Genomic DNA, 22,996 nt, shown 5'->3' with positions numbered 1-22,996 from the left:
ATTATACTCTGCTTTTATTGGTATGCATTTTACTAAGTATGTCAGGCTTTTAGTTCTACAACTACATTTTCCAACCTGTTTTTAAAAAAATTCTTGCCATTTTCTGTGTGGGTGTTTTCTCTACTATATATCACACACACCCACCCACCCACCCAGGGTTGCGGGGAGAAGGGTGAGACCAATTGATTGGTTAACTATGCAACTAGAATTTCAGCTCTTTTGATAATCTGCTACCCCATTTAAGAATTTTTAACAGAAAATTGTCAAAAGATAAAATGTCATTATTCCCCTTATGTAATAATGTAAATTATATAAACAGGATTTTTTTTTTTCAGTCAGGATCAGAAATAACCCAAATCAGTCTAAAACTACCGTGTGCACAGGAAGTAAAAAATAGGAAGTATAGCAAGTAAAAATGATTTTTTGGGGTGGGAAGAGGTGATGATCAGCAATCATTCTTTTTAAAGCCAAAAAAAATTATAGCCCTTATGAAATTTGGGCCAGGAACACTTTCGATTCAGTAAGAGACAGAATAGGATATTTAGTTCTTCCCTTTCAGAGGGTGAAAGGATCATCAGGCTCCTGAACAAGCATCTAGTCTGCTTATATTTCTTCTGTATACTGTCATGATTCGTGAAAGTAGGATAAACTTTAAACAACTGCACTCTGCAATATGCAACAGTGTCATACATTCCATGTCAACAGCAGACTCACTAGTAGAAAGCACATACATGTTTACAGCCTTTCCAATAAATATACTGCTGAATGGAATACACACACACACACACACACACTAATATATATAGATATAGAGAGAGAGAGAGAGAGAGAGAGAGAGAGAGAGAGAGAGAGCGCGCGCGCACAAGTGCACAGAATGCAGTGTATACATACATACCTTCTTTAAAAAAAAACAACCTTTAGCAACTTACTTTATACAAAGAATGTTAATAGGCAGTATTTTTGGTTAGGTAATGAAAACTAATTGGGAAATTATTCATCTCCCACTCTCCCCACTGGAGCATAAAAGACATACAACAAATGTTATTCATGATTCTACACGACTCGCTCTGATTCATCCCCTTCTTTCCAAGGGGCACTTCAGAGGAAATAAAGGTTACTCTTTTCCATTTATATCTTCTAATTGACTACCAGTATTTTCTTGTGGTCAGAGGGATACAAAATAGAGTAAGAAAGAGCCTATTAAAAACAAGCTACAATCAGACCACAGCTCTACGCTACCGTCAGCAATGATCAGAGGGCCCTGATTTCCTTGTTAAAAGACAGAGGCATAATTGAAGCAATATCTTCACTTCAGATTGATTATTTGGCGACCCTTATCCACATCTTCACTCAGCAATTTGAATTTTAATGAAAGTAAATGGAATAATTAGCATTTCAAAGTGTGTTTGATACACTGAATAAAAAAATGGAAAAGACTTATGTATAATCTATACACAAAAGAAAAAGCATTGGGGGGGGGTAGAGTAAGAAAAGTACAGTTGTAGTATCTTCATTAGAATAACTTAAACAAGTGCTTGCACCAGCTGAATAATTATAGAAGTGAATAATGTGTTATTAAGCTATGATTTCTCACCTATATTTTATGTAGTGTGAACACAACCAATGTTTCATTGTTTTTCTTTTCCTCTCGAGTCATAAAATGTAAACATCATGCCTACCCAAACCCATAAAAATCTTGCATGATTTTTATGCTAAGCTAATATCGTTAGCAGCAAAGTTTTTATAAAAGAAGGTTTTTAACTTATTTATTCTTTTTAGATACACGGGAGTAGTGTCTCTCTCTCTTAATTTGTGAATGACCATTCATCTCTAGATTTTGTAGGAAAAAAAATCTGTTTTTATTAAAATTATTACTATTTTTTTTAAACCCTACATTTGTCTATTTTTGCCCCCCCCCGTGCGCTAAATTGCAAAGACAGGTGTGAGAGAAGCATGTCCTTATTAAAAAAATACTTTAAATCGAATGCCACCTGTACCGTCGCTGTAGAGGCAGACTGAATATAGTGCCATACACAACATGAAACAATTTTAATGGGGGGAAGGAGAGGGAATCACATCAAAAAAGAGTATGTACTTTGTGTAGTGTCTTGTACCCTTAGGGGCAAGAGCACAATCGAAACTTAAGTCAAATAACTTGGTTTCATTGCTATTCAAAACTTTGCTCAGCTGATGGATCTAAATTTAAAGATGGACAGAAAGAAGGAAAAATTAATTACAAACACTAGGAGAGCTAAAATGGAAAGACCACGTACCCCAATGATTGCGTTCAGTTCTGCCATGGTCACTTGCTTGGCCCGTTCCACAGCCTGCACCACTTGTTGCTGGTGCTATAAATGAAGATCAGAAACAGAATAAAATTATTTGCTTTCCAATCAATTAAGCACAGATTTTTTTTCTTCCTTCTTTCAAAAAGAAAAAAAAAAAAAAAAAAGTCTTTCAACCACATGCAGGGCTTGTAATAATAGTTCTCTGAATAGACAGTAAAATTCTCAATGGATGAGCATGAGCAAAGGTGGGGAAAATTTTATCCAAGTCATTACCTGCCTGGAATTAAACTAAAGCCCCCTCCCTTCTCTAAAGTGAGCTAGTTCAAGACTGAACTACTACCTTTAAAGAAAAAAACAACCTGATCAAGAAAATGCGCTTCTATTGAGCATGTGTCCCCTCCTAAAATACAGGCCCATCTACTTAAAGAAACCAACTTTTCAAATAAAGATATGTTCTGATAAGGAAAGGCTTGTTTTGTTACCAGCTATACTGTTCTCTCTTTAGACAAGGAAATGCTGACTCCCCTTCTTCATATTTCAAAGCAGCTCAACCATGGGAAGAAATTTTAAAACTTCATTCACAAGTCTATCAAAATGCTGAAACAGGGTTAATTATTTCAATCCCTGACACGTAAGCTTTAATAGTTTACAAAAGTCCATAAAGAAAGCACATGAGCTAATTAACAACACCGTTTACAAGCTTCAACAGTTATATTATCTTGCTTTGAGCAAGACAGTATTTCAGTAGTCAATTCAGGATGGTTGAAGACTGAAAACTGATGGATGTTTGTTTGACAACATTGATTAAAAGAAGAATTATTTCCTAATTCTGGAGTTATATGACCTATGTTTCTTTGGAGCTTCATTGAACGTCATCTATCTGTTCTGGTCAGCTGGAAGAACCAGGGACTACAGTTCACTAATTTTTTCACCAACACCAGACTAAGGTGTGGGGACTGGAGATGTTGTAGACAAACCTTTGGCCTGTGTGGGGATGCATCATCCCTTATTTATAGGCAGAGGTTAAATAAAGGAAAGTGTTTTCTTTACATCAGGAGAGTGTATTAAATATAATGGGGTCTTTATACAGTGAACAACTGTTCACTAGGGCACTCCCGGGGAAGACGAGGACCAATGGATACAAACTCCTGGAAGGCTGCTTCAGGCTTAATACCAGGAAAAACTCCTTCACAGTCAGGGTGTCCAGACTGTGGAATAAACTCCCTGCAGAGGCAGTGCAATCACCTACCCTGGAGGTTTTCAAGAAGAGACTAGATCTGGGGCAGGCAATTATTTCGAGCGGAGGGGCACTTACCCAGTTTTGGCAAGCTGTTAAGGGCCGCATGGGTAGCCCCGCCCCTTGACAGGTGCCCCGCCCCCTGGTCACCATCTTGGGACCAATGTCCCAGGGCCAGCACCGGTGGGGCCCAAAGCGGGCCACAGGCTGGCAGGGGTCTGTGAAGCCGGGCTGGGCTGCACCAGCAGGGGGAGGGGGGAGCTGGCCTGGCTCCACAAAGTCCTGCAGGCTGGGACCCCGCGCTCCTGCCACCCTTCTCTGGGCCCTGCCAGCGCTGGCCCCAAGACAAGTGCTGGCCCTGTGCACCTGCTCACTCCGTACCCCCAGCCCCGCGGTACAGGCAGGGGGCAGCATGCAGCCCTGACCCCCCTGCTTGCTAGCAGGGAAAGAACTGGTGTAGAGCACGGGGGAAAAGCGGCCCCCTCCCCTGTGCCCTCTGTTGCAGCCACTCGCAGCCTGTGTGGGGCTGCCTGTACCTGCTCAGGAAACACCCCATGCAGGCTGCGAGCAGCTGCAGCAGGGAGCGCCCGCCACGGGATGGGGGAAGGGCCGCTTTCCTCCATGCTGGGAAGGAGCAGGGAAGGAGCCCGGTGAAGAGCCGAGCATGGGGAAAAGTGGCCCTTCCCCTGCCCTATGGCCGGCGCTCCCTGCTGCAGCCACCCACAGCCTGTGTAAGGCAGTCTTGAGCAGGCACAGGGAGCCCCACGCAGGCTGCCAGCGGCTGCAGCAGGGAGCACCGGTCATGGGGCAGGAGAAGGGCCGCTTTTCTCCATGCTCAGCTTTTCCCTGGTCTAGTTTTTCCTGCCCAGGGTCCTCTCCTGCCCCCCCCACCCTTACCTGAGGTTCTGGCACAGCGCAGCCTCGTGGTCCCTGCTGGGGCTTCCGGCTGGGGGGGCAAGGTCAGGCAGGCCCTGCTGTTGCATGAGCCCACTGGGCTTCCCCTATGTCCTACTGCTCCTGGCTACTGTTATTTTTGACAGGAACCAAGGGCAGATCAATATTAATTTTCTAAATTTTTTAGGGGCCCTGCAGGCCAGGCCAGATAGAATGGCTCTGCAGGCCTGATCCGGCCCATGGGCCGTATTTTGCCCACCCCTGGGACTAGATAGTCACCTCGCTGGAGTCACCTAACCCCAGCTGTCTTCCTCCCTACTGCACGGGGGCTGGACCCAATGATCTGTGAGGTCCCTTCCAGCCCCTAACAATCTATAGTGTACAGACACGGGAGATGTCAGCTCTCTATTGTACTTGGAAATTAATACCCAGATTAATGTTGTATACCAAGTTCACCAAAGTACAGGTGTGTCGCATCTTATGCAGGGGCTAGCTTCCGAGGTCAGCTCGTAAGGCAAAAAAAATCGCGCTTAGTCAAATCGCCAGCGATTTGACTAGTGGAGACTGTCTCTGCCTCCAAAACCTCCTGCTGCCACCGTGGAGCCGTGCTTTCCCAGACCCTTCCTGATTTAACTTAAACCAGAGTCCCCCAGCATCCCAGATGCTTTGTAGCCCTGGGCAGGGCTCTTTGCTCCACAGAGCAGGGCTGGCCCTGCCCTTCCCCCGCCCCTCCACCCAACCACTCCCTGCTCAAGCAGGGATCCCCTCCCTCCCGTCTCCCAGAGCATGTGGTATGCATGCTGTTGCTGAGGTGTCTGTGTAAGGCAGGCAGGACAAAGGCAGGCTGGCAGTGTCCACTGAGGGCTTTTAGGAGCTAATTAACAGGTAGCTGGTAATATTCTTCCATTCCTTCCTTGGAAAAAGCTGTTTATGAAGATCTTGAACTAAATGAGAGATGCTTTTGTTTTGCTGATGGGCTGATAAATGCTCTGTTACCAACCCCCTGTGCAACTCCCTGCTACGTAAGTAAATGCTGTGCAACTCTGTGCTGGCTCCCTCACTGGTCAGGAGCAACAAAGGGTGGGGGGAGAGAACCCATCCCTAATCAGAGCATACTGCCTAGACACCCCCATCCCCTCAGCTCAGCACTATGGAACGGAGGGAGGGCTGCTCTAGTGTCCCTCGGGTTCTAGCTTGAGCCACCGCAGGCATGTGCCAGCATTTCTGGGGTGTCTGTACAGTTATAAACCAGTTTAGCCTAAGCAGGTTAGACTAACCTGCAAAAATTAAATGAATTCAGGCTCAGGTTTTTTTTTGAATGTCTGTCCCTAGCCTTAGTGGCTTCCCTAAATCATGCTAGAGACACCCTGAATCTTAAAGACGGCGGTGGCAGCAGCAGCAACAATAGTAATAGTAAGAAGAATGATAAATAGTAGTAGTAATAATAATAATAATAAAGCTATTTTAAAAGGGCATCCCCTCTCACAAAACACTCTGGAGTACTGAACTTTTTTCTTTTTTTTTTTTTTTAATTGTAGTAATCAAAGACATACCAACACCAAAGGAGTAAATAAAAGCAACCAATACAATAAACAATGATGGTAGAAATTTAGACCTCTATAAAGATAAAATTTTAGATTGTATATGGTAACAGATTAAATGAACTGGCTTGTGAAACATGGGAAGCAAGTTTCACATGGTCAAACATAACCAGGACCAATCTCTGAGCTTACAAGCAAGCAAGCAAGCAAGCAAGCATTCGTTAGGCAGCCAACACATAATGGACTAAACATGAACGTGACAGCTCAAACTTATGAGTAATCACACTGCCACATTCAAAACAAGTTGCAAATAGTGTCACCATTGCTGATAAAAAGGGAATTCAGACACTTTAGCCTTAAGGTCACAAGAGTATGTGTTATCAGGGCTAGGCCATTGCATGATAAGTAAGGGCATAATCTATGCAAATCAGACTAGAAAGCCACATTTTTAACCACATTTGACATAAGATGTTCTATGGACAGGCAATGTGACATCAAGATTTTTTAATTTGACACTCAACCTCCAGAAAACAATTCAGCAGCTGGCAGCCAGTTCTCCCTTCCTCCCATCTTTCTTGCCCCAGACAACTGTCCCTCTTTGCACAAAGGCAGAGAACAGAATTTAGCCTGTTATTTGGAAGGGAGGGGAGGGGGGGCATTTTGTTTCCAATAATATTATTTATGTACAAAATAAAGAGAAATACAACCATGTTAAAAGATTGGGCTCTGTGGATATGTGCCTTCTCTGTGACTTTCAGTCCTTTTAATTCAGAATAGCAAGATTCTGAATTTGAGATAAGGTCTATAATATTTCAAAAATAGAACTTTTTTTTTTCTAAATACAATCCTAGCAAGAGTTAAACAGAACAAAATCCCCCTCACAAATACATGTATAGCAAAGAAAATGTTATGGAGTGTGACAAGGCAAATGGCAAGGCTGTCAGGAAGAGACTTTGCAAACACCTTTATCAAGAGTTGGCTTAAGAAGCACTAAGGTTACTATAGTAAAAAAACTACAAAGTTCTTCCACATTTTGCAAAAACAAGCCACCCCTCTGCCTACATGGCTTCCCCTCACCAAACACAAAAACTGAGCTTCCACAAAGGATCCGAGACAAAATGTCATTCCATTCCTTGGAAGGAGAGAGGGATCTCAAACATCAAAAATTCAACGAGAAATAATTTCTTGTTTTTCTGCTTTCCAAACCTTACTTTTTCCCTGTCCCCAATCATTGGTATCTAAACTTCAAGTCTCCTTTAAGTCTATATAAAATTCTTGAACAACTAAGTAAGAATAATATTTTATTAGGATCTGATCCAAAGCACACAAATCTTTCCACTGTTTCTAATGGGTTTTAGACCAGGTCCATATAATAAGGAAAGAATACAGGAAGGAGCCTGCTTAAATTTAGTCTTTCATTCAGTATGAAGGGGGCAATCCCCTGTCCTTACGCAAGTCTTTTAGAGATTTATTTAATCCACATAAGCAAAATGGACAGTGCAAAATTAGTGCCTCAATCCTGTGACTGGACCTGGACAGATGAATTGATGTACTTCTACTCAGTCCTAGTGAGGGTCTGCTTTCATGGATCTCCTCAGACTCAGGACCTAATTGCCACTCTTCCTTTAAGATGTGCATGCAAGCGCAGGCATTCATGCACATATAAATGTTCAAGAAAAAAAAAGTACCAAAAAAACCCAAATCACCAACTCCTTGCACAGCAAGAGTCCTATCCACTTTACCTCCAAATCATGCAAGAAACAGCATTGCAAGATTTATAGAAAATACAGACCTCCAGGTGGATTCAGTCTGTACAACCTTTTGGCTTGTGAAAGATGGATTGCTTGTCTTGCCCTATTTTAAACATAATGATATATAGGGGCTCTGTTTTATGGATTGCTATTGTGATGATGCACATCCGTATCTACTGCATGCTGTAAACAAAAGCAAATAGGGCAGAGACCCCAAAAATCTGAGGAGTGCAATATGAAGAGAATGTTAATTTAAGCAAATGCACAGACTGAACAGGATAGCAGCCGGCTCACCATGATATCCTATGCATTTCAGAATCGATTGCTTCAATTTCTCATTGTTTAGCACTTGTGTTTAAATGAGTTTTCCTGGTTTAGCATAATGATATTTGCCACTACCACACCCTGAACAATACTGTGCCTACCAATGGATTGGCTGACAAAGGAAAGAAAAAACAATAAAAGAAGGAAGAGCATACTGTCTGTGGGATGCAACACCCCATACACGGTTATAAAAACCAATCTTCCTTCTTCCACACAAGCCAGAGACTGATTATTTTTTCCAAAATATAGTGGTCAGTTCTTTTCTCAAAAAAAGTTCACTTTGTATTGTGTTGTACATTACATTAACAAGCATTCCTCTGCCACTCAGCAAACATCATTTGCAAAACTAACAAAACAAATTACTTCGCAGAGCCCGGTTACTTTGTTCTGTTTTTTTAGTACTATATGTTTAGAGGGGTTGCAGGCCAGGGATTACTTCAGAATTTAAGTAGATTCACTTGCAAGTCTCTCCTAAAGACAGTATAATGGAATGGAGCAGAACAAGAGCAGTATCGTACTGGGTTGGCAGGGGGCAAGAACCCCAGGCACAGACTTAAAAGGGGTGCCAGTATGGGCCCCTCCCTACCTAGTCTTTCCATAGCATATAAAGCCCCAAGCAGCCTGGCTAGAGAACCGGGCATGCAGCTGGGAAAAGATTGCATCATTAGTACGGAGGATAGGGAGGTGGGATGACAGCCCTTCCCCCTGGGGGGCTTTGCCATGAAAGGCTCAGCCCTTCCACCAAGGGTTGGAGGCAAATAGGGCTCCAGAAGGGGCCCCCAGCACTGCTGCCTGTCCCTCAGTGACAACAGCCGAGCCCATGCTGTTAAAGCAGCAGCAGTAACAGTTGCCACTCAAATGAAAAGAGCCTGAGCAGGTAAGACTCTTCCACCTCTCCTGCTCTGCCTGTCTTCACCCCCCTTTGCTCTCTAGTGGTTAGTATAATTTCCTCTCCCTTCCCACCCCCACCACTAATAAAGCTTGCAAAGCCTCGGCACAAGAGTCAGCAGCCTAGAGCCAGTGATCTGAAGTGAATTTACAAGAAGGTAAGACCACAGATGTAAGCAAAGAGTAATATAAATTTTGCGCCAACACAATTCCTAGCACAAATGCAGGACAGACATTTCAAAATGGAAAAGACTCTGGGCCTAGTATCTAGCAAAGGATAAGAAAAGGAGGGAAACATTTTTTTTCTCCTCTCCACCCTCCCATACCTCAAATAGGATAATCATTTTCTGTATTGTGCATCAAAGAACCAGAACTTGAGTTCTTCTGTGTGACGGAAACTTGCTCTCACTCCATCTGAATTTACTGAAATATATTAACTGTAGGCCATTTTAAAAACCAAGCCTGTTTGTGGGGAGGAGGGGCATGCTTACTATTGCTCAGATCTCCTCTGCAAGCGGAAAACTATTCACCACCTATATGGTTACGTATCTGATATGGAAAAGCTGAACTGTGCAATAATGCATGTACAATTTCTATTTGCTTATATGTAAAGCAGCTTGCTTCTGAGAATTTTGAATGGTCTTATTTTGAATTCACAGTTGATGTTCCATATAAAAAAAATTAAGATAAGGTCTTCTGGCTTATTTTTAACTACTTCACTGGTAGGTGGTGTTAGATGCATATTTTCAGAAAAGTTTCCAACAGACTGTAAATGTCATGTTGACATACTCAAGCTATCCTTTAACTAGCTAATTGGGGTACTGCCAACACTATAGCCATGGCCACCTCAGTCAGGGCTAACCACCTGAATACATAGCTTCTTGAGCAGTTTTTGTAGTCCGTGCTGAGCACAGACCAGTCATTCTCAACTTTTTTAGACAAAAGACACCCGTTGGACAATGCCAGCTCTTAGTTTTCACTCTTTTTGTGACTAGAGAAAAAAAATTGAGCAGTTTTTCAGTTGCAAAGAAGTCAGGAAGACTAGAACCATGGACTTCTATTTGAAATCTCTGAGTTTATCTTGTGAATCATGGTTGTAAGCTTACCAGTGCTAAACATTGTGCGGTACCCACTATGGCATCCTTGAAAGGATCAAGGGACCTCCGTGCCACAAGTCACTGGTGTAGACAAATCTAGTACTGCCTCAAAGAAGACTTGTCATTTATTAGCATCTCCATCACACAGACAGATACATTTGTTATAAGAATGCTAGTTTCACAATTCCTTTTTGAGACAGAAAATTGTTCTAGTAATACCAGAAGTCTATGGTGGTACCTTAAATGTGATCTCCTAAAGACCCAGTCTTCACGTCTTGACCATAAAGACTATCCTTTCTTACCAAAAATTGAACGTTTACATTTCTTTGATGAAATGTTTCTAGTCTGCTTAACTTAGGCTCCACAAAAATGAAGCATACCAATTTCCTGGTGAAACTGCTATCTGCGCATTTCAGAAGGGCCAGAATATATATTTTATTTATTTATTGCAGAATACAACCAAACTGAAATGCAAGCTCTAGAGAATAACATTGCACTCATCTGCATTCCGCACTCCCTTGGTAATAAAGCACATAGCAAAAGTCTAACTGTACTAAATACTAGGTTCAGAGTGACAACATAATATAACTGTATTCTTATCAAGTGATCTCTGGTGATTTTGGCCACGATCTCTTGCATCAAACTGAGTTACCACAAGCCATTGATTCCTTACAAAGTTAACAAGCAATAAGATAAGTTAACCTGGTGCTATTACGAGGCAATAATGCTGCCATCAGTGCATGTAACCACTATTTTGTTCATTTTTCCCCCAGGCACAATACAGAAGTGACTGATCACAGTTCTCAGCCACTACTCCACAATTATACTGTATGCAGAATGCTTAAACAGCAAAAGCACATAGCAATTCAATTCTATATTAATCTACAGGATGAAATAAAACCGAATTCCAGTAAGATATGCAGTTTTTAAAAGATACAAATGAGATTCTAAATCAAAATCAGAAAAATAAGCTAGAGCCCAGTTTTTGTTTGCTATGCCTATGCCTACCAATACAGCATGATATAAACAGATAACTAGCAGTAGAGGTCATGCTGTTACTAGCTTTGCCTCACTTCAGCATAAAGACCTTCTTGTGATTGGTGGCACTTTCAAGAAAGATTTTTTTTCTATTGGAAGAGTTCAGACTACAAATGCTTACACTTGCCCCCAAGCAAGACAAATGTATCCACTGACTTACTGGAAATGTTCCCTTTACTCTTTGTAAATGCATGTAAAATGCTGAAGTTGTGAACTTTTCTTGAACTCTCCCTTTCCTTTTTAGCCTGCAGAGCTTTGACACTATGGAACATGCACAGGGAAGAAGGTATAATGTTTGGTAAATGTGAAAGAATGAGATGTGAGCAGGTGAAGAAAGCCTTACGAGCCAAGTTTTAAAAAGCAAAGGCTGCCTAACATAGGAAAATATCAAAACAACAAGATACTATTCTCAGACCTGAAACTGCTTATCTCTAGAGTACGAGCCAAAGACTCGTAAAGAGTAATCATTCCATTGACTATAACATGCTTAAGCCCCAAGTAGGTCGAGTGGTGTCGTTAAAAGAATCAAAACAACCTCCTTTTGTAATTGTATTATCTGAAGGTAAGAGCTGAATTGATCCAAAGTTCCTCAGAATCGGTATGATTTATTGGGAACATGATGCAAGGCTTGAGCGTGCAACTACTTTTCTAAAGTACACACCTAAAAATTATTCTGCATGCCTAACTGGGCAGCAATAAGGTTCATAAACTACACAGCGATGATCAGAAACTGGTTTAAACTTGCAACAGAACAGAAGTTCAGTGCACATAAACCAGTTTCAAAATGGCCAAAAATAGTTAAAATAAACCCGGTTGAACCTACTTAGACTTAACTGATTTAGGTCAAACCAATTTATGGAACTTTTGTCCCATACCCCTTCCTGGTTCAAGTTAAATCCTCCCTGGTTAGCAAGGAGGAGCTGGCCACATCCATTGCCCCCACATGTTGCTTGCTGGACAGCCTCAACCCCCAGCGCTACTACCTGCCATCCCCCAGATTACCAGGCACTAAGCTGGGCATCCCCTGCTCACTCTTCCCCTACCTGATGGCAACACAGTATGGCCCAGTGTACCAGGCACCAATCCAGCAAGTACCACGCAACAGCAGCAGGCACAGCCTGCTCCTCCTCGTCACCCAGGGAGCCCTTGCACTTGTCTGCCTTCGAGCCCATGAAGGGGCTCAGCATCACACTATCCAGCTTCGTGGTGCCTGTCCAGCTGCAGCGATGCCTCAGCGCTCTGCTTTGTGCATGTCCCCACCTGGGCTTGGAACTGGTTTTGCTCCCCTCCCCCCATCCCCCAACTGGCCTATGCTCCTGGGCTGTCCCAAGTGAAACCCATGCCCCAGGCTGAGAAGACACAGCAGGGTCACCCCCTGGCTGAGAGGGGGGCTCTAGGGCCATGCTGAGCTGTGAGCAGGGGCGAAAAGTCTGGCTGGGGTCCCGTGCCGGTGGGAGAGGGGAAGCAGGGGTGCTTAATCCCCCTCCCCACCTTCACCAGAGGCACTGTCCAGGCCACCGGCTGGCCATGTCCCCTGCAGCTCCAGCAACCAGTAGGGAGAAAAGCCAGCGGTGCCAGTGGGAGACAGAGAGAGAGAGAGAGAGAGAGAGAGAGAAAAAAAAAAGAGGCAGGGGGAGTTAACCGCCTCCCTCCCTTTTCTGAGGTATTGCCTGGGCTGCCAGCTGGCCACACTCCTACTGCTGGAGGACAAGCCTAATAAGGGCTGCTTCCCCTCCAGGAACACCCCAGCTGGGGTCCCTGCAGTCCAGGGTGGGGGTTTAAACCCCTCCCCAATGATGGCAGCAGAGCCATCCCTAGGGGTGTGCAGGGCCTGGGGCATATCAGCCTGTGCGGGGCCCTGGGGGGGTGGGGGGTGGTGAGCAGCTACAGCCAGCAGCACTCAGCAGCAGCAGCAGCGCCAGTGGAGCTTGGAGCAGCAGTACGTGGTGGCCACAGTGGGGTCTATATGGCACTGACCATGGGGCCTCCCCAAAGCACAGGGCCTAGGGTGGTTGCCCCGATTCACCTTCTCCTTGGGATGGACCTGCTGCAGGGCCTGGCCATGTCCCCTCCACCCCCCAGCTCAGCTTCAGGCTTTCCGGCCACTACGGAAGGGAAGGGAGGGGCTCACTCTAGCACCCCCCAGCTTCTAGCCTGAGCCACTGCAGGCATATGGCTACATTCCCAGAATCAAAAGTGGATGTCTATTCACTTGCTTGTCAGTTCAGTCTATGCAGGTTAGACTAACATGCAAAGACTGAAGCAATTCAGGCTTGGAATTTTGTAAGTCTGTACCTAGCCATAAAGCCCAAAATTGTACTGACTCTTTAAATGTACACTCATACAGAAAGGGTCAAGCTGCAAGTGTTCAAAATAACAGAAAAAAAAAATAAACCAGAGACTATCAAGCAATGACATTTCTTTTCCAGTTAGTAAGTCTACTGTTCCCTACAAGCAGTTCTGTATTTTATACAGAAGGTGTGTGGAGTAGTGGTTGATACAATGAAGAGTTTGGCTAATCTGTACTAAAACAAGGATTTCTTTAGGGTTTCAAATGAAAAGCACTAAAACTGTAGTCACAAGAAATAACAATAATACAAGGCTTCTGAATGCAGCCTAGCTTAAGGCAACCACCAGATCTGACTTTCTGCCCAATAGCACTGGCTTAAGTCAGCAATAAGCACTGTGAATGCTTGGTAAAATAGAAAGCCATCTACCTGTTACTCAAATCCTGAATGAAGACATGGCTAGACATGTAGTATGTTTATAGCAAATAAGAAATAACAAGTGAGTACAAAGACTGAGGTAATTTTCATCGGCGACTCAAAGAGAGACAAATTCATATCAGCATGTTGAAGGGGTTGGGCTCATCGTAACAACACTTATAAACTCAATGCAGGGTGAGAAACAGTGCATTTTTTCAGGATGCTGGCAGACTTATCACAGCCTATAGCTGATTAAGTTACCTCCTCATCCTAGGAGATGATTTTAGCTGCACTCGCCAGGAGAGTTTGGACCAGAATGGACCAGAGCCCCATTCATCCTCTGCTCGACTGATACAGATGACAATTCAGGCAGCAAGCCTATTCAACGCACTTCTATCTTAGCACAAGGCAGTATACTTGGGTGAAAATGAGCGCCAATGCGTTCTCCATGGGTCACCTGGACTCTACATCACCAAAAACAACCTGTTCCTGCTTCACTGCATTCATACTGCTCCATCAGGATTCAGACCACAGCCTGTTCTAGTATGAAATTTGGCTTTCCTTATTTTACTTGCAGCCCAGCCAGCACTTGAGCCTCCTGCAGGATGCCCACTTTTGGGATTACTGCACATACTTCTGGCAGACCTGGACAGCCTCAAGAAGCTACTTCCTCTCCTGGAAACAGCGGTGGGAAATGGGAAAACAACATAGGGAAGTTGCCAGCCCTCGACGGTTTCCCTAGTAAAATTTTACAAGACCTTCAGGCCCCATCTAAGCCCAGACCTCCCATGCCTCTTCAAGGAGAGCCTCAAAGACAGGATCCTATCAGTTAGGTACCCAAGAAAGGGGATTAGTGTCAGTAAGAACAGGTAACTGGTATCATTCCTGTGCATTTAACTTCTGCTTTTTGATCTGGGTGGGCACCACATTTGACTTTGGATACATCACCTTGAAACAAAATGTGGACAAGCTTGTGTTACACCAGGCCATCAAGAGGGCACTCTCCAAGGTGGAAGACAGGCAGCTAGTCCTAAATGTGTAACTTTATGAAGGTCACTGGTAGAAGGAGGTTTCCACCTCGGGGATATGAGTGTTTTCATTACTGACAGTGTTTCATGCTCACCCCAGAGAAGGGTCACACACTTTTACACTTTCACCTTTTGTTTTTAATCTTTTTATCATAAAGATTTGAAAAAGTCTCTCATACACACACACTTCTATAGGCCAAAGGGTAAAGCAGCAGCTTCTGATCACTACCCATCTCTAGCACAGTCAGTGTTATTTTCATTGTTCCCAACACACACTCTCTCTCTCTCTCTCTCTCTATTGGCTGAATGCTAATATCAAACATCTGACCTCTAGTAAGCAGAAGAATGAACAGCTCTCTTGAAAAGCAATGACACTTTATGGAACAATTGAAAGGGTGGGAGACAGAATCCTAGTGCATTCTCAGACAGCAATACAATCCTTTGCAGCTGCACTACAAAGAAACATTGCTATAAGCTTTGACTTCCCACCTTTCATTTTACTGAAATGAAGACATAGAATTATACCAAAAGAAAGTCAGCCTGTTTCTAGCAGCCTCCAAATATCCAGCCCCCCTTCTCCCCTCAAAATATAAAAAATGGTTAGCATGTACCCGAGAGCCTCCTTTCATGAACACCTCTTGTTTGATCCCTTGCAAGTCAGGGGTAACACAGTTCCCCTGCTAGTACCGACCCATACCTCAAAAGGCATCTGCAATGTTCATGCCAGTGAATCATAATTTCATGAAAACTGGTGCTTAGCGTGCTTAATTTTTTGTGTATTTTCCCCAAACACAGAAAATATAAAAGGATTTAAGGTAATAAGTAATCTGGCATGTGAGAGGAAGACGACAGACAAAAGCTGCATTAGTATGTTCACTGTCTAAAGCATCACCACTTGATAGATCTACACAAGTTTCTGCCAACTTCTAAAGCCCATTGTCAAGAATATAGCACAAATCATGCCTTTCTAGCAATTTTTCAATCTCGCCTACTTGGTTCCAATTTGACAAAGTCAAAATTCTGCACAACACAGCATTGTACACAACAGCAAAATAAATTTACACAACCACATTTTGCTAAACACGTTAGAACAGCTCCACCATAGATATGCATTTAAATTATATTTTAATTAATTTTAATACACTGTCAAAGTTGCAATGAGAACAGTATCTTTGCAAGTCAAACAAGCACCATAAGAGTCACAAAGACAAAACACCATCAAAGCCTCACTTTTATAAAGAAAATCAGAAGGCAATTTTTTAGGTGATTACCTTCAAACTACCATCTTACCTCTTGGGATAAGAAGGGAATGACTTGTGCACATATAGCATTCAGTCTCTTGACAATTTCTGCCTGTATATAAAAAGAAAAAGAAAAGTTAGTTTGATTATATATATTTTTCAAGTTTCAGTGTTATTGCATGAATGTTAGAAAAAGAAAGTGTGTTTGTGCACATCTACACACACAAACTGTATGGTCTGTAATCATCCAACTGGAATTGTTTATAAGAATAAAAACTTGTTCAGTGACCTCCTTCAACAATAGCTACTGTTAGTCATACATAACTCTCAAAAAAAAAAAAAAATGAGCTTTCTAGTTTTATGAAATCAGAGGGCTTAAAAAATGTCTTCAAAAGGAGCAGCATAAACAAACACATCTTTACCAGGATAAAGAAAATATTTTTCTCCAACATAGAGAAAAAGGATCATCTCAAATGACATCGTCATCCAACAGTTGGAGATTTTTAATTAATTAATTTATTTAATATATATATATTCTTTGTTCTATATTGAAATACTGTATTTTGGGAGTTAACCTCACTGAACAATGCATTAAAATATTTAGTTCTGATACCACTTTTCCTTGCATCACACCAAAGTTAACTGCATTGAAGTCAACTGACTTCAGTGAAATTACGCTGATTTAGAGCGGTGTAACTGGAATCAGAATCTGATCGTATATGATACTATATTTCCATACAGCTGGATTATTTGTTTATATCTAATCTAGCTATCATTAAGATTTTATATAAAATCTTTCATTAAGATATGCAGGTTGTACGTGTACATACACACACACGTGCAACCTGCATATCTTAATGAAAGATTTTGGAAGACAGCACAAGAGGTAAAACTGCAGGGACCAAAAATGTAAAGCTATAGGGACTTTCTTTAAATAAATACTACCTAGGGTCAGTTCCTCATTTTATGGAAGGACACAATGCTCTTTTTCTTGCAGTGTCATTGCCAGAATGATAGAGACACTGATACTTGCATAACTTAAGTTTCCTTCTTTTGTCAACATCCATTTCAACATTTGCCATGCACTATTTAAATGACCAACTTCAAATAAATAAGTAAATACATAAATTAAAAAAATAAAAGAAAATAAAAAAAGAAAAAACCATACATGGAATTGCTAGTAATGCTTAACATCCCAAACAAACACAAAAATCTATGAACAGTACATCATAGTTATACAGCTACATAGTCTGAAGCCATGATATGCTAGAGCATATCCATGTATAACTAACTCTGCCCCCTTGTGCGTGTTATGATACAGTCTAGTCATTCCATTTTCTTCCCCCTCAGATGATACAAAATACTGTTCTTCAATATCCGCTGGAACATGTGCATGTATGTATGTATGTATGTATGTATGCATGCATGCAAGAATCCACAATTAGTAAAAAAAAAATAGTATGCATGTCTGTATGTACACACACAAGCAGTTTTTAATATGCTAATTTAGTGTTCACTGTTCTGATATATTTTTTATCGACCTTCAACATTTATCTAATCAAGCATTTTCTGCTTATCCAGAAGCATACCGTCCCGCAGTCTGGGAGCTGACAGTTAACTATAGAGCTACTTTACCTACGAAGTTGAGTAGTCAACATATTCTGCAATTTTTCAGATACTCTATGCTGAATAAATATAATCTTGATACAAACAATTTCTTAATTGTTTGGCATATATAGAATAGTGTAAAGAACAGAAGATATCTGTCTAAGATTGACAAAGACAGCCTTTGTAAGCTAATATTATAGTGTGAGAAAAAGAGTCAAATTTGGAATTAAAGCCTAATATTTAGTTACAAACTGAATGAAGTTGTGGACTATTTATATAGTCTCATATGTGTTTTTAAATGCAAAAAAGAATCTATTTGCTCAAAATCCGAAGACTCTTCTGCCTGGGTGGACCTCTGCCTCTTGGAGGAGCACTGCCAATTTCAGACAGGTTCTACTGAAACCCCTGCAGACTCCAGGCCTTGTTGTGTACTACTTCAAAAGTTCTTTCAACATGTACGATTTTGGCAATGGTAGATGTTAATGCAATGAACTGGAACCATGTTGCTAGCTAACTGGACAGTTTGTACAGCTCTACGACGTCTACAGAAGAAAAGCACATTACAACTTCCTCAGCTACGAAAGTGCCTTTCTCTGCACCTTAAAAGCATTCAGCAGCTTTACCCAACTCTTCTATAATTTATGAGGTCAGTATGTACCAAGGCCAAGAGGCCTTGTGTGCCTTTACTTCAGCCCCTGAACATTGCAGGCTACTTTTCAACCCAGGCCCAAATCAGCCAGATAAGGAAGAATATTCAGGAAATGCTTAACTGCAGATGTGAGGAGCTGAGAATACAACTTGCACCAAACGCAGTGCAAAGGCTCAATATGTAATTTTAAAAGGCTCATAGATTCATAGATTTTTAGGCCAGAAGGGACTATTATGCTCATCTAGTTTGACCTCCTGTATAACACAAGCCATAGAATCTTACCAAGTCATTTCTAAATCAAGTCCGTAATTTCAAGTTGAGCTAAAACATAACTTAGTCACATAAAAAAACAATTGTATCACGATTACTTAAAGGCACTCTCCTCAGTTATATCTGTGCTAAATTTCAACATTCAATCTCAGCTGTTTCAGCTGTTATTTAAAAAGCTGCAAAAATTATCTCCCCACCTCCTACCCTGCACTCTGCACTCTCCTTGTGGTCAAAAATAATTGAAATGTCAGGCTGAGAAATGTCAGCCTGAAAAATAAAAGTTTCAGAAAGTTATGAGCAATTGAAAACAGGAGGTCAGAATGCAAATTGTTAGGTAACTTAAAAAGTAGCTTTCAATGCCACTTCCACAATAATACAATGCACTTTCTTGCTGCTACATCTGAAAATCATATTTCCTTGACTTGTAGAGGCCTTGCTCCTAGAAGAGAAGAAAGATATCCACAGATGGCTTCAAAAGATGATGGTACTTCTCAGAGGTAATTGTCAACTATAGGAACAGGTCGACAAAAGACTGCAGAAGAGAATGAAAGAAAAAGCCCTCACTAGAGATTCAAGTGTTTAGAGCCACATGCTAGTCGAGATCCTGTTTTTTAATTTTAAAATATGTATTTTTAGTTTTAATTTTACTCAAACCCATTGTTGATATGTGTGATGTATAAGTCCTTTAGGTCTTGTCACACCAAAAGCACTAGCCTTCCCTTAAAGGAATAGCTACCTTGAAGACGACTGCAGGTTTCGACTGGAAGAACATAACCAGTAACTGGCACTACAATAGCTTTTGTAGACACTAATGTATGAACAGGGGCAAGAAAGGATCCTTCGTTAAAGAACAAACCAAAAATACTGGTACTTTGGCATTCTTATACTCACTAGGCAGATTAGTAGATTGTTTCTTGTATCAGTTGTATTGTTTTAAACTTCATGCTGAAGCCAAAAAAAAAAAAAAAAAAGGAGACTTGGAGAATAAGAGTGCTCTGCAAACACAAAGTCTTGATCATGGAGTTACAGCATGGCCAGGGCAAGGTCTGCATATCACTGAAGACTATGTACAACCCAACTGGCAGACATGGAAACAAAGCATCATGGGGAGCAATGCCAGCCAAGACATTAAATATATTATCTACTGATATTTTATGTACATTTTCTTTCAAAGAGACCTAAAACAACATCGAACCTCCTCTTTTCCATGAATCAACCTGCTCGCTTTGGCATAGCCCTGCAGTAATCTCAGTGCTCAGCAAGTCTTAAAAAATTATGCAAATTGGTAATTACTATTGCCTAGATATGCTTTAGTCTTTAAAACACCATCATGTCCTGCCTTTTGCCTGACATCAGGCTAGTGCGGTTAGCCATCTTTCTCTAGATATGCTTTGGAAGCCATAGTCAAGTTATTGATCTAGCATAAGCAAAGTTACAGTAAGTAAGAATGGTTTCCAGTGTGAAAGAGGACAGAAAAGTCGAGAGAGAAAATGAACGTGGCCCTGGAAACAAGGGTTGAGTGGCCTAGTGAATTTGCTATTGTTACTCAAGCCAGGATAGACATTTCTGCATTCAAGTGTGCCTGTGCATGTTTGAGTTAATTTGTCACATCAATATTTTCAAATACAAAGATTTATTTCCTTGATCTGATAAAAGGCCAATCTCAATTTAAAACAATTATGAAAGATGGACAGTGGGATACGTGCTGATATTTAGGAGAGTTAAGGGGAGGTTAGATTGGGTTCAAAAAGGCTGTGATCCAAGGTAAATCAGGATGGGGGAGAAAATGGGAGTGTAAGCAGGTTTAGGGGCATATAGGGTGTCTGTGAGAGTGATCAATGGGATTGGGGATACAAGTGGGACCTGCAGGGATCTGGGAGGGTTTGGTTTGATCAGGGGGCTTGCAGGATCTGCAAGGGAGTACAAGGGGGACCAGGGGATATTTTTAGTCCCCCAACCTCCCCCACCCAGCAAACATATATCCCCCATCCCTCCTGCCCTTCCCCCCACTGACACTTACTTGCTCAGCTCTGTCAGCAATGAATGCTGATAAAATTGGTGGCACCTGAGCAACGTGCAAGATGAAATGGTTGGGGGTGGCTGGTTGGTTTGTGGGCGGGGGGAAGGCACCAAAAATAGTCCAGTGCCAGGGGGTTGAGTGAAAAGCAGCCCTGGTGGCCAGTAGCTGGGCGTTCCTAACCCCAGGACTACACAGCTAACTGTACAGAAGTTACATGTCCTGGTCTAACCTAGATTAAGCAAGTCTGATGCCACATCAATCCATGTCTAATCTCAGACTGGGTTCCACAATTTTTAGACTAGTCTGTCTGAAGAACTTCTGTAGTTATGGGTTTATGCTGATTTCTGATCACCGAGACCAGGTCTGAGTGTAAGATTCGTACCCTGAGCAAACGAAGTTACATTGGGTGGCCATCTGGAACCTAACCTAACCTCCCCCTAACCCTCCCAGAAGGGACAGAAGGGAATTGGTGAGGTTTTATTCACCAAGGCGCCCCCAGGGGTTACAAGAAATAATGGCCACAAGCTAGCAGAAAGCAGATTTAGACTGGGCATTAGGAAGAACTTCTTCACAGTTACAGTGGCCAAGGTCTGGAACGGGCTCCCAAGGGAGGTGGTGCTCTCCCCTACCCTGGGGGTCTTCAAGAGGAGGTTAGATGAGTATCTAGCTGGGGTCATCTAGACCCAGCCCTCTTTCCTGCCTATGCAGGGGGTCGGACTCGATGATCTATTGAGGTCCCTTCCGACCCTAACATCTATGAATCTATGAATCTCCCAAATATCTGTATTAAGCCCTAATGTCTAACATCAAGCTGCTGCCTAGGAAGAAGTATTGTAAGTATGAGCATTTAATAGCAAATAGTCTTGTTTCACAATCTGACTGATATCTACATTAAAAAACTCTTAATGGTTCTGGTCCCTCTTATGCATTAGACCCTTTTAGTGCCTTTGAAAAATATTGTCCAAATAACCTTTCTGTCTATATTGGGCAAGTCAAATCAGGGTCCATTTTTATAAGAGTTGAGAAGCTTTCAGATCCTAGTTCATGGTTTAGATTACACTTCCCTATCTCCCCTAAATTTTTCATGAGCTACTAAAGTCAGCCATTGTCTCAACTTTTAACCATTCCAAAACCTAAGAAATACTTTGGATCTGTAGATAATTCAAGTTAGGCTCTAGGAACTGAAACCCTACATCAACTCAAGTCGTCAAAGTTTGAAGGAACTTATATTAGGATTCTGGTTTTGGAACCTTTATAATAGACTATTTATATCAAAACTATCTAAAGCAGTGGTTCTCAACCTTTATCGTACCTGGACCCATTTGTAAACATAGATGGCCAGCCAGTCTCAACCCAGTGCCCTTCACTCCCAACCCACTGCCCCCAGCCCTAGGCCCCAGCCCTCCAGGGGGGGGAGGGGGGGGCCTGGGGGGCCACAAGCAGACCCTTGCAGGGTGGAACTCTGCCAGCCTGCAAGAGAAAAGCCAGTTTCCATATGTTTCTCCTATGGTGGTGGACGGGTCATTTTTGACCAGGAAGCATGTGGGCAGTGGGGTTCCTCAGGGCTTGGTCCTCGGGCCTGCACTGTTCAACATCTTCATCAGCGACTTGGACGAGGGGGTAAAAAGCACCCTGTTCAAATTTGCGGATGACACTAAGATGTGGGGGGAAGTGGGCACGCTAGAAGGGAGGAATAGGCTACAATCAGACCTAGACAGGTTACAAGGGTGGGTGGATGAGAACAGGATGGGTTTCAACACTGACAAGTGCAAGGGACTGCACCTGGGGAGGAAGAACCAGCAGCAGACCTACAGGCTGGGGAACTCCCTTCTCGTCAGTGCAGAAGCAGAAAAGGATCTTGGAGTCAAAATATTGATGCGAAAATGAACATGGGCTGACAGTGTGGGGATGCAGTCAGGAAGGCCAACCGCACCTTGTCATGCATCCACAGATGCATCTCAAGTAGGTCCAAGGAGGTGATCCTCCCCCTCTATGCGACACTGCTCAGGCCGCAGTTGGAGTACTACATCCAGTTCTGGGCGCCACACTTCAGGAGGGATGTGGCCAGCATCGAGAGGGTCCAGAGGAGGGCCACTCACATGATCAGGAGGCAGCAGGGCAGACCCTACGAGGAGAAGCTAAGGGACCTGAACCTGTTCAGTATCCACAAGAGAAGGCCGAGGTGGGATCTAGTGGCCGGTTACAAACTAGTGAGAGGCGACCAGCAAGCATTGGGGGAGTCCCTGTTCCCCCGAGCACTCCCAGAAGTGACAAGAAATAACGGTCACAAGCTGGCACAGGGTAGATTTAGACTAGATATCAGGAGGTGCTACTTCACTGTCAGGGCAGCTAGGATCTGGAACCAACTTCCAAGAGAAGTGGTGCTGGCTCCTACCCTGGGGGTCTTTAAGAGGAGG

At 42.6% G+C, this 22,996-nt stretch overlaps 1 protein-coding gene across 1 annotated transcript in view; it reads right to left on the bottom strand.

The window, feature by feature from the left end:
* Positions 1 to 22,996, bottom strand: part of LOC102385476 (transducin-like enhancer protein 4) — a 175,773-nt gene that overhangs the window by 76,878 nt on the left and 75,899 nt on the right. The window contains exons 8-9 of the mRNA XM_025192948.1: positions 16,082 to 16,144; positions 2,274 to 2,348 (exon numbers count right to left, since the gene is read on the bottom strand). Coding sequence (XP_025048733.1) covers positions 2,274 to 2,348; positions 16,082 to 16,144 — 138 coding nt within the window. The remainder of the gene's footprint in view (positions 1 to 2,273; positions 2,349 to 16,081; positions 16,145 to 22,996) is intronic.

Source organism: Alligator sinensis, unplaced genomic scaffold (assembly GCF_000455745.1).
Source record: "Alligator sinensis unplaced genomic scaffold, ASM45574v1 scaffold1445_1, whole genome shotgun sequence".
In the NCBI taxonomy this organism is placed as follows: Eukaryota; Metazoa; Chordata; order Crocodylia; family Alligatoridae; genus Alligator; species Alligator sinensis.
Note: the sequence above shows the minus strand (reverse complement) of the source record. Positions and strands in the feature narration are given on the sequence as shown.